Genomic DNA, 19,205 nt, shown 5'->3' with positions numbered 1-19,205 from the left:
GCCCTTCATTTGAACTAGGAGACCCAACCCTTTTCCAGTATAATAATGCCTCTGCTACCTGAAGATATGCTTTTACGTGGATTGGAGCGGAATACCTTTAGTGGGCTGCTATTGAGATTTGACCTCAACCCTATTGAACACCTCTGGTTTGCAGAGCGAAGGTTATTATAACTGCCAATGCAGATTAAATGTCGAATGGGATGTTCAGAAAGAGGCACGTGAGATTGATGATCCACAAGCTTTTGTCCACATAGTGCAGCTCAACTCTTAACAGATTACTTAGATTAGTGAATGCTGTTCATTTTTGTTGTCTCGATTTTTCGTAATGTATTAGAAGCTACATGAATATTACACGTAAAGGTTGTTCATGTGCAGCTACATCACAAAATGCTAGAATCCAATAGAGAGGCTTTCAGAATGTTTTGAAATGGCATTTTATATGTATTTTGAACATTTTGCATTACATTGTGCTTGCAGAGGGCAGCGGTAATTTCTCAGATTTGTCTGTAGATATGTCTGGTTGAACCTGTTCAACTGACATCAATGACCAATTCTGATATTTAAAGAAGTATCAAAATTGCTGATGTTTTTGAATTGTCAGCTGATCAGTTTCAGTGAGTCTGTGCCCACTGTAGCTTCAGACTAGAGACCTGCACTCCCGCGGGACCCAACGCAAACGGCAAAATACTTGTGTGCGGGTTGCGGGAGAATAAAATCAATCGTGGAACTTCCACAAAATAGTATCTAAATTACAAATAAAGAATAAATGACTAAAAACAAATAAACGTATGTATCCGATGCACAAAAGCAACAGTGGCAACTACAATAAAATAAAGCGATTTACAAGCACAAGGTCAGAAGCGAACTCTCCCGTAGTTCATGCACGGTAGAGCAAACTGAGGCAACATGTATGAAGTGCAATACAGAGAGGAATCACTGAGTGCTACAGATATTAGAAACAAACAACACAACAAAACCTTGGCCTGTTTTTTTATAACATACCGTTTCAGTTGATGTTCTATGTTTTAAAAAGTCCAAAATGACAGCGATCACATTGTGATGTTTGACTGAAGCTTTTGATATGCATCTATGCCATGTGTTTGATTGATTGGATAATGACATGAATGAGAAGGTGTATGTTTTATTATGAAAGTGGCCAGCGAGTGCACAGACACGGAAATAACCGCTCGTTCAATATGTCTTATATATTTGTCTTTTTTTTAGCTGAGACATGTCCTATGGGTTAATCAGTTTGTTGGATATTTGATCTTAGAAATGCACGCTAGTACACCAGGCCACATGAAGTTTTCTAAAATAGGCCACTTGCCATTTATGAGCTTCTCTTGCTAGTCTCACAGCCAGGTTGTTGTCATGTAGCTTGTGTGTATCAGCTCCCTGAATAGCAGATGAATCTACTCAAGTTCCATACAAGAAGCTAAATAATTCACATGCTCCTTAAATATGCAAGAGTTACTGAAGCTTCATGGCTCACTTCATGGTCTTACACACTGCCAAAGCTTTTCACTGCCATATGCCCCTGGACACTGGTGTTTCTTAATGAACTGTTCAGCATCTTTCATTTTCTTATCTGCTATTTTAGCTTTGAGTCCTCTGTTAGGACCATTGGACGATTTGCTTAGTCACTGTAGGTGTGAGTCATTGATCTCATTGAGCATTATGATTTGAGAAATGCTTCTAAATTTAGGTTGTATCCTCCAGCCAAAAGTAAAAATGTGAAATAATCCCCTAGTTTAAAAGATCACTAAATACTGCTGCCTGCAGATTTTATTTTGACATTGACAAATTGCACCAGACACCAGAAGGCTATTTTTGTCTCCTCAGGTTAGTTTTTCTTACGTCTGTGTCTTTGTGGTAATGCACTAAACCTTGGTGGCTTCCAGAAAATCTATGGTTCATTTAATTTGGCATTATAGCATTGATCTGTTTAGTCCTTGTGTGGTTTTCCCTTGATGTCCGTGGTCTGATAGATCCGCTCTTTCCAGAGTGGAGTGAGTCCAGCCTGCGAGTCACATGCGACAAGGTTATGTCAGAATCCGGGCCGCTCTTGGAGGCCATGATGAATAATTAAAAGCAGCCTGAACCTGAACAAAGACACATTTTTTCCCCTGGCCACCATCTACTGCTTTTCCTTCAACATTCCCTCTTATTTTTTGTGTTGCCATTCATAAACAAAACGGACAGCTTCCAAGAACGGCTTAGTTAATAACTTCAGAGCGACTGGGAAATGGTATATGATCCTCTTTTCTTAGCTAGATGACACAAATTCAGAGAGGCACACACAAGGTTACACGAGGGTGCAGCTGAATAATGGTGTGAAATTCTTCAAGAGAGTCCTACATGTTTGTTACTGGTGGTCATTTTGAGGGCATGAATCCTAGTGATCCATTTTTTTTTTTCTCTTATTTCGCTAACTAACATAAGAAGATTTTGAAGATTTTTTTTCACACAAATCCATAAAAACTGCACCATCATTACTGATATTGAGCTGATTTTATTAACTAGTGCAGTAAGCTTAAAAAGAAATCTACACAACCATGTGTGTACTTTGGATCAGGAAGTCATAAGTTCAAATCCCAGTATCACCAAGCTGCCACTATCTAGGCCCCTGATCAATGTCCTTATCCCTCAACTGATAATAGTCACTCTGGATAAGAATGTCTTCAAAATTCCATAAATGTATTGTGTATTGTGATACTATACGAAAAATATAAAACTTTGCTACCTTTTGGACTAAATACAGTATGAAGCAGTTCTTTGTTTTTCTTTTGTGAAGCAAGCTCCAAGCTTACTTCATTCATAAAGGAGTCTTGAGATAGATAGATAGATAGATAGATAGATAGATAGATAGATAGATAGATAGATAGATAGATAGATAGATACATAGATACATAGATAGATACATAGATACATAGATACATAGATGCTGACATTCTGTGTTTTAAATGTATAACATTCTCTTTTTAGTGATCAAACATTCTATTCTGTATTATCTTACTATTAATTCTTTATCAAGCAAGATAGCTATCTAGCAAATTTACTTAATTTATTAATGTAGTAATTTTGCCTTACTGAGCATAATACATTATAGCTGTTCAGCGTTTCCCTGTTGATGAAAAGAGATGACCGTGCTGCTCCCAGGTTCAGACTACAACAGCTGAAAACACCCCTGGGTGTTCAGATGAATTCCAAGATAAATAATAACTGTAGTACAAAACGGCAGTATCTCAATTCTTCCATGAAATACATGCTTTTATCAAGATATTATGCTTCAATTAGCTACATTATTTTTTGGCATATTTAGTCTAGGTTTGGGGTTTTGAAGCAGGCATATAAATGTAAACAGATACCCAAGAACAGTGTTGTATTTTTCCTCCAGAGCCAAAGTGCACGGTTTAACCCGAGTGGTTTCCCCTTCAAGTGGGATTTTTGAGGTAAATTGGACATGATGGTAAGAAACTAAAAAACACAAAAGATCCAGGAATGAATGTGTTTGCTCAGGAGAAATTGAGAGCGGGGTCGGGTACGAAAAAAGTGGTCGGGAGCTATAGGGGGTGGGTGTCAACTTTCCTGAAAAGTGCTGCTGAGGCAAACCTTAGTGCCTCAGAGTGTGGGCTATTGTGCTGAGTGCATCACATGAAAATTGTGTTGAATAATTCCCCCGCTTTGTTCCACCACTCAAAAGCCACTGCATTTTTGTCTGTCCCACATATTCGTATGCAGCAGTGAAAGAAAAGCGGGTTGATCTCTTTTTGTGGCCCCTATAAAAGATTTGTCAGGCTTCAACTTGGTCAGACAGAGAGCCTTTTTATATCAACTTTCTTGCTGTCAAGCATCAAAAATAATTTTTGTCTCAGCTAAGAACTCCAGCTGGGTTTGGCAAAAGTGAACATCCTGCTTATCTCCCCCCACCATGACAGAATGGTGTGGCCCACCACCTCCTCCTAGTCTCTCCTTCCACCTCTCTTTATGCTAATACGATGCTGACATCATTTATAGAACACACTGGCCTTGATAGGCGGCCTGGTCCGGTGCCAAGCCTCAGGCTCCACCCCCTACTTCCTCCAGGCTTGTGAAAGGTGTGCTCTGTTTTGTTCAGTGCTGTCTTCAGTGTAAGCCTGAGTCCACGGCACATGCTCTCGCATTCACTCTGACGATCTCAGGGATGACAAATTATGGAAACGATCTGTGTTGAACATCTTGGAAGGGCAAAAACAATCAGGCGTTCCGCCAGTCACTGAGCATCGTTTAGATTAAGCCAGAAGGTGCTGGATGCTTGGACAGCCTCAAGTCTGGTGTTTGCTGGTTGAGCAGGGTTGATAAGAGGACACGTTACTTTCTAACACACTGATGGAGCTTCAGCGGGCAACTAGTATGCCTGGACCACTTTCACCTGGACCTTTACCTCCTGGGCATCTTTCCCCTGAGCACCTGTCTCCAGGGCCAGGACCATCATATCCAGGCTCCAGTCCTGGACCCAGTTACGGTGCAGCTGCTTTTAACTATAATCAGCTGGAGGGTCGATTTAAGCAACTACAAGGTAAGTAACCTAGGCTGTGTGTAACTATAGACATGGACCGAAATGCTTGATAGTGTAACACTTATAACCTTCTAAAGTGGAATGGGAGACAGCAGGGTAAGAAAAGCCTGACGAGGAGGTTTATCAGCCTCTAAAATATTAATGAGAATTCAGAGGGAATCAGGAGGAGCTTGGGTAGTTCTCTGATGTGTGTGTGTGTGTGGTGGGGGGTTAATCTGTCAGGTTATCCAAAGCGTGTCTGGTTATCACTGTTCCATGGCTGACATAGTTTTAACCTGCAGTTCCCAAAAAGGGAATGTTGGTTCATTGTTTTTGGTGGATTTGAGAAGACTTTTCAACCCGTCTGGCCGGCCTGTCAGTGACTATAGCAGGACCACGTGTGACCTCACAGTGCCCTGTGACAAAACAGTAATTCAGCACAAGTGGACTGTCCTCACATTCCACTCATAGTAAAGCAATGTTTGAGTTGGTTTGTATTTAATTCAGATGAATAAACTTAGCCACATTAAATTCTTTGCTTAACAAAATTGAATGAGAAGTTTTTTTTTATGTTTAACACAATGACTAGTTTACAGCAGTTTGACTTATAAACATTGAAATATAAACATTGAAATCACACATAGCTGAAACCTGAAGAATTTTCTAGCTTATGTATATTATTATTAATATGATGCTAACTAGCAATTTAGGAATCTTCTTTATAGGAATTAATGTAGCAATGTAGGAATTCATTTAATTGTTAAAAATATTATTTGCTTAGACAGCAGTGTGTTATCTATCTATCTATTTATCTATTTATCTATTTATCTATCTATCTATCTATCTATCTATCTATCTATCTATCTATCTATCTAGGAAACATATTATGTCAAATAATTCTATGTTGAGAAATCAGTATTGGATAAAATCAAAAGGATATTATAGCAAAAGTCTCTGTCTTCATTTCTACTATGACTCCAAACATAGATCATTGTTTAATATTTTAAGCCGGTCTGTTTTCACTTTTCTAACATCCCCCAAACTCTTTCTTATCCTGCGAGCCACTTTGCAGCCTCTCACTTGTAATATTTGCCAAATATTTCTTCTTGACATGTGGGTTCTAATGAAATGTTGCCTATTCTTCCTGGCATATCTGTTCTAACTCTGCCAGATGTCATGGAATCGCTTCCTCAAATCTGATCTGAAGAATCAGAGCATCGCAATAACATCAAATCTTTCGGAGCTGTTTCTTTATTGTTATCTGTGGTGTGTTTCGGATTGTCGTTGGATGCACATTTGTATGAATTCTTTGCAGATGTTAAATTTGGCATGAAAAAATCTTTTTCCAAAGTTGTAATATTAAGAAAGGTGCAGAATTTCTATTATGCCAGCACTGTATTTGCACCCTGCTGTGTAATAGAGAGAATAGAGGTAAGAAAGAAGGAACATTTGACGAGATGACGAAGGTGTAGTTAACTAAAAAGGCGTTACATATTTATAGACTCACTTAATTGTATATAGAAAGATGTCCAACAGGTGTCTAGTCTGATACTACATCTACACCAATAATATAATAAAAACTGCAAGTTCAGATGATGAGCATTCTTTAAGTCACACCTTGGTGCTGTTTTAGCGATATTGTGTCAGTTGTAGCCCCCGAAGATGCCTTAAGTGATTGGTCATCCATTAATAAAGGTATGTCTCAAGTTACACCCGGTTGTCTGATTACCTTTCATTTTACAACCTAACACTGAAGTCGCGAAGACTGAAACAAATATTAGTACCTTTGTCCACTTTCTTACATTTCATTACTGTGCCTCTTCTACATCCCCCATCCTTATGAATGGGGGCTTTAGGTAACAATACTCCACTTTGTCCATTTTACAGCCTGTTCTATAAGTCATAATGCTTAATTCTTTCAGATAACAGATTATCTTAATGGTTTTCTGTCCACTAGTAGTAAAAATATGTTTAAATAATAGTATACAATAACATTGCATTTAGTAAGTGAATGTATCTTCCTTGCAACTAATTATGGAAACAATACAGCAAAAGTCCAATCAAATTGTGAATGAGACTAAAAATGTAAAACCTGTCAAATAACTATAACAGTAGCTGTAGTTATTAGGTTAAGATTTTAACTGTATTTGCAGTAACTGAGATATTTGATATTGAATTAACTATAGGTATGATAGAAGTCATTTCACCCTCCATCTGCAGTGACACTGATGATGCTGATGCAAAATAAACCAGAACAGATGAAATCTTTATCTGAAGTGAATGTCGCTCTTATATCTTTATTCTGTTATGTAGTTAAATGCTGATTTACCCTGGTGGGTTTTCATGTCTTTATATGGATAACAGAAGGTGATAAGGTTACCAGCTTGCATTCAAATGATACGAGGCTACGAACAAAGTCCAAGTTGACAGTGACAGCTAGATCATGTGGACTTCCTTTTTTTTTGTGCTAGAACTGGACAGGAACCTTTCATCATTCTTGCTGGTCACTGCACAGAGCCAAGGCGGGAATTGTGGCAGGGTGGTGGGGGGGTGCGGAAGTGTCGCATAAAAAGAGGCGATTCTGTGTAGTGTAGTGTAACGGCAGCCAGAGGCAACCCGCTGCTAACCAGCTCAGTGACCTTCTGTTCCATGCTAGGCTTAGCATTGTCCTTTCATAGCTGGAACAGGAAAGACTAGGACTGGTTCCTGACAGAATTTGACCCGAGCTCTAATTCGAAGATAAGACAAAATAACAGTAGAGGGGTCTCAGAATCCGGACCTGTACTACTAAATTTTTAGCCCATACCCACAACAAATATGCTGTAAATATACAGTCAGTAACACATGAACACATGCGCAAAACCAGTCGCATTAAATGTGTATAAAATATAAAATGCTTTCAACCTGACCCAAGACACTTTTTTTTGTCCTGTCGAGTAGCAAACCGCTATGTAACTATGTATGCTTTGGTAACTAGTCATGAGAGGGCAAAAATATACTAATTAGGAGTTTATTAGTTGGCATTAAAATGTAAGCACAACTTTAGTGAAATAAGAAGACAAACATATATATGGAACCTTTTTTTTTTTTTTTTTTAAATACATTTTCTGCATGGTTTGTAGCGGGGTATTTTTTCGTTTTTTCCATTTCATCAGCCGTGCAGATTCATACTTGCACATTACAAGATCAGTCGGAGTCAAACAAGTATCTGCAAGTTAATCATACACAGACCAGCAATAACATGGCATTAGCCTGGAATAAGCCGCCATAAATGAGATCTTTTCAATGCTGTATCCAGAAATCTGTTTTAGAGGGATGAGAAACTGTAGTAAATAAAATCATTGCATGACTAGTAGCTTTCAAAAGAGGCATGGTGAGAAATAGTTACGGTAATCATAACCATAGCAGGTGGTAGCTAATAAAATGTGATTAAACAAACTAAGAATTAATTAGATCTTAAATATGGAATATATAATCGTAATGATGACCTTTTGTGAAAATTACTGTGCAATTGTTGCTTTTTGAGAAGTGAGAAAGCGTTTGAGACCACATTGGGTTTTGTGGTCAGTGTAATTTTAATGTCCCTGACTGCTTAAAAATCTTGTAGCAGAGACAGAAACTGAACTAGGTTAGAACTCGGGTAAGAGGGATAGTCTGTCATGGCCTTGAATAGAAAATAAGCCTCTTTATGTCATATACTGTACAGCATTATGAATTTCTTTTACATATTGCAGCTGTGTTAGGAAGTCAGGGGTTGGAATGCAGGTAGAGCCACGATACAGTGCGCATGGATCCTAGAGGTTTGGTGATGTGAGTGTTGGTGACAGCTTAACAGTGCTTGGACTTTAGCAATCAACCCCACCCTATTATTTTTTTTTTTTTTTTTTTTTTTTTTATCTGTTCGCTGGAGCTAGTGAACTTTTCATCTTCAGTCCTGCAGCTTCAACTCCTCCCCAAACAGCAACTAAGTACCAAGTCTGATGTCACTATGTGTGAGATGTTTCATACTGTAGGATTTGACCTGGCTGTAATTAATGCAGAAGGTTCTTGTTGGGCCTCACTGCTGAGCTTGCTTTTTTTGGTAGATAGAGGGTATTAAAGGGAATGGGCAACTTGTATAATCTTCATGATCGAAGATTACAATCCAGTTTGCTTGCATGCAGTCTGAAAATCTGTCTAGTTAAATGCATTGACATCCGTTTGTGACAGTGTGCTAGCACTTAAAATATGGCCTGAATATGGTTGAATGGATCACATGACCTTAGATTTAAAAAAATGCATTTTTTTTAGATCTCTTCAACAAAGGTTTGTGGACACCTTAACATTTGTATGATTTGTATGTATACACGCATTTGCATTTGTACGTGGTTTGTTTCAGTAATATCCCATTCCACAGTTGTTCCCTATTTTGTTCCCGATTTTGGAGTGTACTTGTGAAGATTTGTGCTTATTAAGCTACAAGGGTGTTAGTAAAGTCAGGTACTGATATACAGTAGCATGAGGAGGCCTGGGCTCATTGCAGATAGAGAGGCCAAAAAAAAGTTTTTATTATTTACTTAGTTGAACATGGACATATGTGGTTACTAGAGACATATGTCAAGGATAAATGAAACTGTACATCATATCAGGAGGCCAGAAGACAAGATTTTAATTATTTTGCAGGTTTTATTTAAAAAAACAAAGAAGGAAATTTGCAATGACCTGGTTTTTAAAAATGTTTGGTGAAAATCTCATCTTGAAACAAATCTTCTGTTCTGTTTGTTCTGGTCCTGATTCAATGGAGGGATTAGTTTTTTTATATACTTCCTTTAAAATCATCTTCTCAATCCTTAAAACAACACCGAGAATAGCCAGCACAAGAAACCTTTCAGCTGTACTGTACCTCTCCCAATTTCCACTTGGATCAGATCTTCTTCAGTACTTCTTGTACCATCGTGTCTACTCCTTTAACAGCCCTTGTTATAACTGATTAAACATTATATTTTTTTTCGGAGGAGCCATCGTGTTTGCTAAAGGAAATGAATCCCTTCTGAGCCATTACGTGACTTCAATAATATTGTTTCTTGTCTACTTGGAGTGAATGTGAGCAATGCAGACACTTATATTTATGGTGTATTCAGAGGTAATATTTATTGTTATCCGGAGAGATTCAGCACATTCCCTATGATTGATGTCAGCAATTTGTTGATAAAGAGTCTCGGATGTCTCAAAGTACGCTATATGGGACTAAAGTCTTTGAACACCTGACCTGTTTTTGTTTCAGTGATTTTGGATTGTGCTTGTAGAGATCTGTGTTTATTCATTCACATAGGTGTTGGTGAAGTCACGTATTGATGTAGGTCAGGTGAGAAGGTCTGGGGTGCAGTCAGTGTTTCAACCAGCCCACAGGTGTTCAGTAGGGTTGAGGTCAGAGCTTAATTGCAGGGGACACAAGATCTTCCACTCCATACCATGTAAAGCATATCTTAATGACTCTTTGTGCACCTGGGCATTGTGATGCTGGAATAGCTTCGGGTCTCCTAGTTAAAGTAAAGTAAAATAAAGTGAAATGCTACCACATTAAAAGACGTCCTATACAATTGTGTATATTGTCAGTAGTGTCTAAATAGAGTTATATATTGCAAACATACAGTATATCAGAATACATTATAGCAAAGAACAAAATAGTTTTGACTGCGTTCTGTGATATCTGCATTAAACCCTTCAGCAGTATTAACATTGTTTCCAAATATGTGCTAATAATTGACTATGACTGATACTGAAACTGATAGGACAATGTCTGTGCACTGAGTCATTATTTATTTATTTACTTTTATATATTTTAATTGATGAATTTTATGATATGTTATTGTTTATTCATGTATTTCTATTGCTCATAAGTGATATTTTAGACCTTATAGACTTTTGTAATGGTTAAATTGGGTGTAATGGGAATTTTAAGTCTCTCCTAGTAATTTTTTGCCTCTTAATGACAACAAGTGCTAGTGGATGTGATTAAAGACCAACAGAACACCTTTGGCAATTTGTAGAGTACTTGTGGGTGTCTATTAGACACTTATGGAGACCATTAGGATGTCCATTATGCCTCCAGATTCCAAGTTTCCACAATGGTTTGTTTGGTTTGATGATCATGTACACAAATACACTATGTAATAGAAACCATTTGGTAAAGATCTCACCAAATCAAATTATTTCAAAAGAGTGCAAATGTATATTTTGGAATCCAGCTGTAATTATGGAGGGTAGGGTAAGATTTTAATATTTACTTTACATCATTGATTTATTGCCTTTTCCCCCAAAGTCTGGTGTGGCTTCATTTTTAAAATGTAGAAAATGTTAGTTTTAAATATATTTACTATGAAAAGTAACTTTTTTTGGGTGTGTATTTGGGATACTGAGTGGCTAAGTCCATATCAAACCCTTATTTTATATGCTGTGGGCGATTGCTAACACAAATCTTTGTACACAAATACTGTATCTAACTCATAAACTGACGCAAAGGCTGATAGCAGGGTTCAATTCGACTCTGTCATGTTTGTCGTTTATGTAATGATTAACATGTCTCTCTTTATGCAACATGATACATTTTTGTTTTCAGATTTATCGCACACTGAGCAGGCCAGCGCACACTATCTTCTCATATGATCGCACATGGTTAGTGTAGGCACTATGAACACTAGGTCCCTGTAAACGCTACATGTAAATGTATTGTATTAAAAGTTCTGGTACTAGAACTAAAAAGCCATGTTTTTTTAAGCTGCCACAAATGCATATTTACTGGCCCTGTTAATAGGAACTCCTGTACATCCGGTCATTTATGTGGAAAATCTTACAAATGCATGTAGCTTTAGTTAATGTTTGCATTGATTATCAGAATGGAGAAACAGGTGTAGTGTCAGAATCACTAAAAGAATGTGCTTTATTCTGTTTTTTGCTGTGTAGTCCCTGAGAGCCTTAGCTTATATGAGTGGAATTGCATGCGGTTTTCGGCTATTGTAGCTCATTTACTCTGAGGATTTGTCATGTGCGTTCTGTGCTTTCCTACTCACCACTGTTGTAAACAGAGATCAGATACTTTAGCCTACAGTCTGGCCATTTTTCTCTGACATTAAAAAAAAAAGCATATCTGGCTGTAGTACTGCCAGTTGCAGTGATAATGCATTTGTTTTTCACATTAGGTTTGAACTCAAGTTAAAAAAAAGCCCAGGTCGATAAATGTACTGTATATATGGTCTCATCTATTAAAAGCTACCCCAGGGGGTGATGTCATTTCATGTGTATATATTATACAAGAGTTTATTACAGACTATGTGTTTTTAAGAGCGCTGATATTTAGTATGAGTGAACTGGGAAAATGTAACCATTTATACCAATACTTTAAACAAATATGTAAAATATTATTTCACTTACAAGCTGCCTTCCGTGTGTTTGTTGTTGTGGCAACACACAATGCTCCATATATTTTTTACGAAATGTAACAAATTAATTTGAACAAAACATTATCACACACCGAATTGTCCTTTTGTTAATCAAAATCAGCATTATTCTGATTATTACCTGTGGCTCCTTGTCTGCAGATGCTCAGGACTGATATTGATTGATCAACAGCTGAAAAATATAGCTATATCATCTCTTTTCTTGGATTTGTGAAGAAATGAAAGAATAAGAGTTTTAGGTTTTCTTTATAAGATACATTATATGGACAAAAATAGGACATCTGACTTTTTGAGCTATATATGTTTTATTCCGAAACTGTTCACAGATAGTTGTAGGCACACAATCTCATCTCTGGATGTGGTTCCTTTTAATTTTCCCTTCACTTAAACTCGGAGAACCAAACCTGTTCCAGCCTGAAAATGCCCCTGTGCACAAAGCAGTGGAAGATCTTGAGTGGTGGCTACAGAACTCTGACCTCAACCCTATTGAACACCATTAGGATGAACTGAAATGCTGACTGTATCCCAGACCTTTTGTCAAACCCTTGTCCACCTAGGGTATTCTACTTTAACCTTGTACCTATGAGCATTAAAACCCAACCTTCTTATAGATCAAATTTGATATTAACACTCTTTCCCTTGCTGCATAGACAGCCTTGTGAGGTGTGTATAAATGGAGAATGCAGGATATATCTGGATGGCCTACATTGGCAGTAACCTCCATTATGGTGTTCTTCAAGGCTACGTACACTTAATACAATCCACAGGATCAGTATGCTTCTAATCATGGTCTTGTCTCATTCTTGTCATTTACCGACATTTATAGATTTCAAGTACGGCGAAACATACTCACGGGATTGAGTAATGTATAACCTATGATATAAATCGTGTCGAGACGTGTAGCGCTTTGACATCGGCATAGATAAACTAAAGAGAATTCCTTCATTCCATCGCACTTTGTTAAAACTCACAACGTCCTGCAATGTGTGACTAGGTTTGCGTGACTTATGACATTTGTGATATATTGAGTGCGGGAATTGCCCTATCTATTTGACTGTCTGGGAGCTATAATAAGCATTCTGCATGTTAACGACAATCTGAGATATTTGGCATTGAGGTGCCACTCAATAAACAGCATGTGATCGCTAGTGATAATGTCACGAGATGCCGTCCCATAACACTGGTTTCTTAAATGTTTTAATTTTCGAAGTTGAATAGTGTATATTGTTAGACTAGATGCTAAGGTTTGAACGTTGACCCTCTACCGAACCTTAACCTTTTCATATGAATACATTGAATGTAAATTGATACATATTTGCATGTGAAGTAACGTGTTTGTTAATTTGTCAATTGTTTAAAAAATATATATATTTTTTAAATGTACTTCTATTCTTAAGTAAATAAGATTTAGAGATACAGATATAATTTTAATAATAGTCGGAATCTGCTGGCATCTTTTACATTTTCAGCATTTTGCAGACGCCCATCTTCTGAGCGACTTCCATTTATCTTATTCATACACCTGAGCTACTATGGGTTTAAGGGCCTTGTTCAGGGGCCCAGGAGTGGCTGGGATTTGAACTCGGAGGTTGTCTGATTTTTGGCATTTTTTTTTAACCAAACCGTGCGTGGACAGTTCTGCACTTGCGTGAGAGAACATAACTTTCCCATACCAGCAGGTGGCAGTAGTCTGTATTCGGCGTCCAAACAGGGAAACCGGAAACACTATAACCATGAATATAAAAAACAAGCAGCGTTCACACCTGCCCTGATCATTACTAACGGATTCATGTAGCTTTAATCAATCATGTCTGCTAAGTTGCAAGGACAAGAGCAAGAATGACAGCAAGCGTGTTCCGTTTCTTTCTCGCATGCTCATTCGCTTAGGTAATTATCCAATCAGAGTTCACCTCCCCCTTGTCGAGCTCCGCCACTGATTCGACTTGCAGAATCAGATGAAAAACAGCTGACGCGGTTCGATTAGAGCCAACCACCCACCTGATGATAAGTGTACTGATTGGAGCGTTTTTTGTTGTTCAATAAATGTTTCATTTAAGCAATTTTCTGTATCACGTTTTATTCATTAACTATTAGATTTAATGAGATGAAGGGGGAAATAAAGACATTTTGACCATAAAAAAATCTCCATAATATATGGGCCATCGGCTGCCGTGATTTCTAAAAATCGACATCCGCCTGAGAAAATCTCATACCAGTCAACCTCCACTCATGACCTCAACACCAATGTCCAATGCCTTATGCACTAAGCTACCGTCTCCCCATTAATTAAACATCAGGTACTTTTTCTGGAACTTTCTATACCATCATAACAGGAAGCTTGAGGTCTAAATATAAAAGTCTAATTGTATAAATGAGATAATATGCCTGTGGTGGTCTGGGAAACTCCTTTGCATAATTAAATTTATTTATTTATTTATTGAACAAAAGGTAGAAGGTGAAAAGAGAGAAAATTGCATTCTTTACCAACTTCTACATTTATAAATTGTTTACATTTCTAAACTTATGGAAACCCCCTCTCTTTTTTCTGCTGCTAGTATGTCACGATCTCGCGATCTTATTACATCACTGTAGTTAGTAGTTAAGAGCAGAGGTGGTGTATCCGTTCTCATTAATGATGCAAAATGTCCCACCAGCCAGGATCAAGGTCAAATAAAGCAGCTTACATAACCCCCCTCACACACACACACACACACACACACACACACACACACACACACACACACACACACACACACACACACGCAGCTGCTTTAAACTCCACTATCGCCAATAGGCCAGGTGGTAAAGTACAGGCTGGAAATAGCCTCATGACAGTTGAGTATTGATTAACTGCAGCACTTATTGTTGATGCGTCGGGGGGGGCGTTTTTGTTTGGCGAGCTGCAGAAGTCAGTTTGCAGCACGTCAGCGTAACTGAAGAGGCTTTTAGCGGCGAAAGGATCCTTAACTCAGTAAATACAACCCTTATCTACAGTGCAATATTGACTCTCTGAATAAATTGGCCTATAATAGGTTACATTAAATCTAATAAAGAATAACCGCTATGTCTTAAAAAGAAATGTGTGTTTATATATGACCAACATGATCTGCTAGACTTAAATAAGCATTAATGCATAATGTGTATGAGGACTATATTTAGTGTTTTGGGCTTTTTATTTATAACATTTACTAAAATATTGCTTACCCTCAGTGACCACTTAGTAAGAAAATCCTATACATCTCATTATTGATAGTATTATTCCAGTAACCAATCAGGTTTTAGCAGAACAATGCATTACGTTGAACAGTTGAGGATTGTAAATCATTGCTTGGCCAGTTTTTACATGTTTAGTGTGGGTGAACTCGAGCCCAGTGTAGCCTGAGATGACTGTTTTAGGCTGACAGGAGTGTAACCTGATGTGGTCTTCCGCTGTTGTAGCTCATGTGTCTTAAGGTCTGATGTATTGTGCTTTCACTGTTGCTTTTCTCTTTTAGCAACCATGCTTGTAACGAATGCTTTTATTAGTCACCACCATGCCACAGTCAAAGTTGCTGAAATCACTTTTTTCTTTGTTTTGACCTGTACGTTATACATATGTAACTACTGATCCGTATACATGTTCAAGTATAAAGATGTTCCTAATAAAGTGGCCGGTGCACAACATGTTTTTTATTATTATATATTACCTTTCAGTTTTGACACTTTCACATCCGCTTGGTTTAGCCTGTATAGAAGCGTCGTCATGGCAACCGGAGTGGTTTGATCTTGCTTTGGCCCTTTATCATTGTGCAGTATCAGGCAGTAGCTCCAGCAGAGCATGTACTGGCAAAACAATGAGTCTTTTTCAAGTATTTTGGTAAGTACCTTTTGAAGGGATATTTAGGTGTTATTTATCCTTAAGAATGAGGAAGTTAATCCTAGATTAGGATTTGTTCTCTGAGCTGCTGATATAGAAGAGCTAAAGAGCTGATGCTTTGGCCTATAGGTCTACCAGTTTTGCCCTCACTCTCTCTCTCTCTCTACCTTTCTTTGTGTGTCGTTCATTCGTTTGTTTGTTTTTTCCCTCCCTCTCTCTCTTTCTCTCACTGCTTTTTTTGGAGGGCATCTAGAAAAATCTTTTGAAAACTATGCTGAAAACTTTCTTTTTTTTACACTCTGTCTGTCTCACTTTTGCTATGGTAATGGAGAGATTTATTTTGGAAGGCAATTTGTAAAATTACTGACTGATGGTATTGAGCATTTATTTCTGGCTCTCTTGCTCCTTCTTTCTTTGTCTCTCTCTCTCTCTCTCTCTCTCTCTCTCTCTCTTTCTCTGTGGTTGTGTGTGTACTTTTTGTCATGGCCCATGTTGAGTATTTAGTTAGTAGTTATATTTGGTTGCAAATTTCATAGGTCCTTTTCATAGTTCATACATACTGTAGATTGAGAAGAGACATTATGTGCATAAGTAAATCAAAATTTTCAAAAAAGTATCAAAAATGTAGTTGTGTAATAATTGACAAGCCAAGGTATACAAAAAGTATAATAAAATAAAAATAAAATAAGCCAGAGTAATATAAAAACGTGAGGAGGTGGCAGCTTAGTGGTTAAGGCATTGGACTTTGGATCTGAAGGTTGTTAGTTCAAATCCCACCCACACCAAGCTGCCACTTCTGGGCCCTGAGCAAGGCCTTTCCCGTAGCGCTTAGTTGCATCAATGGGATAAATGTCGCTCTCGATAAGGGCTTCTGCCTAGTGCTGTAAATGTATATGATTTTAATATAAAACACACATTTAACATAGAGAATTTAGAGCATAACTTAGAGAAACTTATGCATAGCAGTGTAGATTCTGTGCCTTTAAGAGGGCAGTGAACTCATGGTGGCTTTTCGAGCACTTGGATGCAGGAATACAGATTAGCGCTGTAGATCAGTTCTCTGGCCCACACAGTATCACAGATTACTGCAGTCTGAACTGTGGCTCGATCCTGACTTTAGTGCTCTCGTGTTCTCACTGACTTTGTATGTGGATTAGTTTGGTTCGAAAAAGATGATGATGATGTTGTACGGAATGTCTGTTGGTCCAAATGAAATATTATAATTGTCTAGTATTGTGTGCAGTAAATGATACTGCAGATGTTCGCTGTTCTGTCAGCAGAAGGTCCTGTTCTGTATGAGCAAGAGGAATTATATGCATTTCTGAATGTCTTAACAGTGAATTTGATTTAATGTACGTTATACAACTGCGGATATGTTAACAGTTGTTGGCTTTGAGATCTGCTGAGATATCGGTGTGGTCCCTTCTGCGCAAAGAGGCTGCAAATCTTTGCTCCAGATTTCTATGGCAACAGGCTTTGGAGAGCATTAGGCAAATGCTTCATCCAGCAAAGGCGTTGGCGTTGACACACTTCGTTGAGCCAAGCGGGTGGGTGGTTGTGTGCGTATGTGGGTGGGTGGAAGTATAGCTGAAAGCTTGGTTTATGGCCTTACAGTTCCCCTAGACCACCCAACAGGCTTTTCAGGACACATGTAGAGTGATCAAATTAGCATTAGATGTTTCATTATTTCTTTTGTGTTTAATTGGGCAAGCTGTTTCTGTTTTTGGCATCTTGTATTTTGCATTGTTTGTTAATAATAATTTAGTGAAAGCAATTTCACTTGAACATGAGTGTAAAGCAGCAACCGCTAATTTGCAGCGCCCTCTACTGCCTGTGTGGCAAATGGCAAGAAACACATTTTTCTTTCTTTCAATCACCCCACAGTTTCAGAAAACGTAAAGGTTCCCACTCTTTCCTTGTCGCTGGAGTGGGAACCTTACATTAACAGTACACTTTCTGAGAGTGTATTTTGCCTGTTGAAAGTATATATCTCTTATTGGTTGCGTTTTAAAGATGGAATGAAGGTGGAGTTCATTTCTGGGCCAGAAATTTGCAGCGAGAGGAAATATGCAAGATCACATGGATCACTAGAAAAATGACAAACGGAGATCACAGACATTCATGTGCCTTCATTAGTATATCGACCTCAGGAGTGTCTTTTTGGTTCTTTTTTAGCCTCCTGTTTGTGTTCGCATGCACATTTACATAAACTCATCTTAATAGGAGGAGGACTGATCCACTCGCTAGCACACCATTTTGTTCCGTCACTTATTTTTTTTCTATACTTCATCGTAATCCTTTTCTTCTTTCAGATGAGCGAGAAGCTGTGCAGAAGAAGACCTTTACCAAATGGGTAAACTCCCACCTGTCCCGAGTCTCCTGCCGCATCACAGACCTGTATATGGATCTGAGGGATGGGCGCATGCTCATTAAGCTCCTGGAGGTGTTGTCGGGAGAAAAACTGGTATGTACCCATGCAAAGCGATCAACCTATATTATCATCATAAAGGTCAAGTCACAAGAAAGCGTTTCTTAAGCATTTCTTCTAGTCTCGTGTCTCACAGAGTGGATACGCTTTCATTTTAAGCAGCAATTTCATTACCACTTCCGTCAGCATGAATTCAGGTTCAAAACGGGTTCTAGATCAGAATCTGATGACAGTTTTAGACTGTGGTCAAGAAGAGGTTAGTGCTCTGATAGTTTATGGTAGTGGTTTTGGTAGCTAGCTTAAGCTTTTGGTCAGTTTGCTTGACTCTGTAGCCTTATAAATTCTGGCCTGATTGTTGTCTGAGTATAAAATGGTGGTGTTTCCTGTTTTATGTAGAATTTTTGTTTCCTTTACCTTGACTTGACTAACACAGTACTTGTTCACTAGTATGCAGTTTGGGACACAGCCCGTGGCAGGAGGCACCACTGGCATTAAAAATGTTATCTGTGGATTAGGAGCTTCCTGCTAAAATGTTTGCAATTTAATTTGGAGGCAACTGCACTGTATCACCATAAGTTTGTGGACCCCCAACTATTAAATATATTATTTTTTTTGCTCATATGATGTGATATGCTCCACTTTCCTGGAAAGACTTTCCACTAGATGGGCAGTGGCAGCTTAACTGTTTATGCTCTGAGTTGATGATATGAAGGTCAAGTTTTCCAAACTCACCATTGCCAAGCTGTCACAGGTGGTTCCTTGAGCAAGACCCTTAACCCTCTGCTCCAGGGGTGCTGTGCTTTTCCCTTAAGCTCTGACCATAGTGTCCTAGCAAGCTTGGTTATGCAAAAAAAAAAAAAGACTGTACTGTTTTTCTATATGTAACAAAGACTGCTTCTGCTTTTTCTCCTGCTTTTAGATCTTGGAACATGTGGCTTTGGGTTATTT

The 19,205-nt window shown here is 38.2% G+C and overlaps 1 protein-coding gene across 2 annotated transcripts in view; it reads left to right on the top strand.

The window, feature by feature from the left end:
• The window catches only part of LOC124381299 (spectrin beta chain, non-erythrocytic 1-like), a 70,314-nt gene that overhangs the window by 18,079 nt on the left and 33,030 nt on the right, over positions 1 to 19,205 (top strand). Inside the window, exons 1-2 of one of the 2 annotated variants that reach the window (XM_046842783.1) lie at positions 4,124 to 4,558; positions 18,142 to 18,293. In XM_046842783.1, coding sequence (XP_046698739.1) covers positions 4,369 to 4,558; positions 18,142 to 18,293 — 342 coding nt within the window. In that variant the 5' untranslated portion in view covers positions 4,124 to 4,368. Of the gene's footprint in view, positions 1 to 4,123; positions 4,559 to 18,141; positions 18,294 to 19,205 lie in introns of those variants that run through there. The other variant, XM_046842784.1, reaches the window with a different exon arrangement.

This window comes from Silurus meridionalis, chromosome 28 (genome assembly GCF_014805685.1).
Source record: "Silurus meridionalis isolate SWU-2019-XX chromosome 28, ASM1480568v1, whole genome shotgun sequence".
Taxonomy (NCBI): Eukaryota; Metazoa; Chordata; class Actinopteri; order Siluriformes; family Siluridae; genus Silurus; species Silurus meridionalis.
This window is presented reverse-complemented; position numbering and strand designations above follow the sequence as displayed.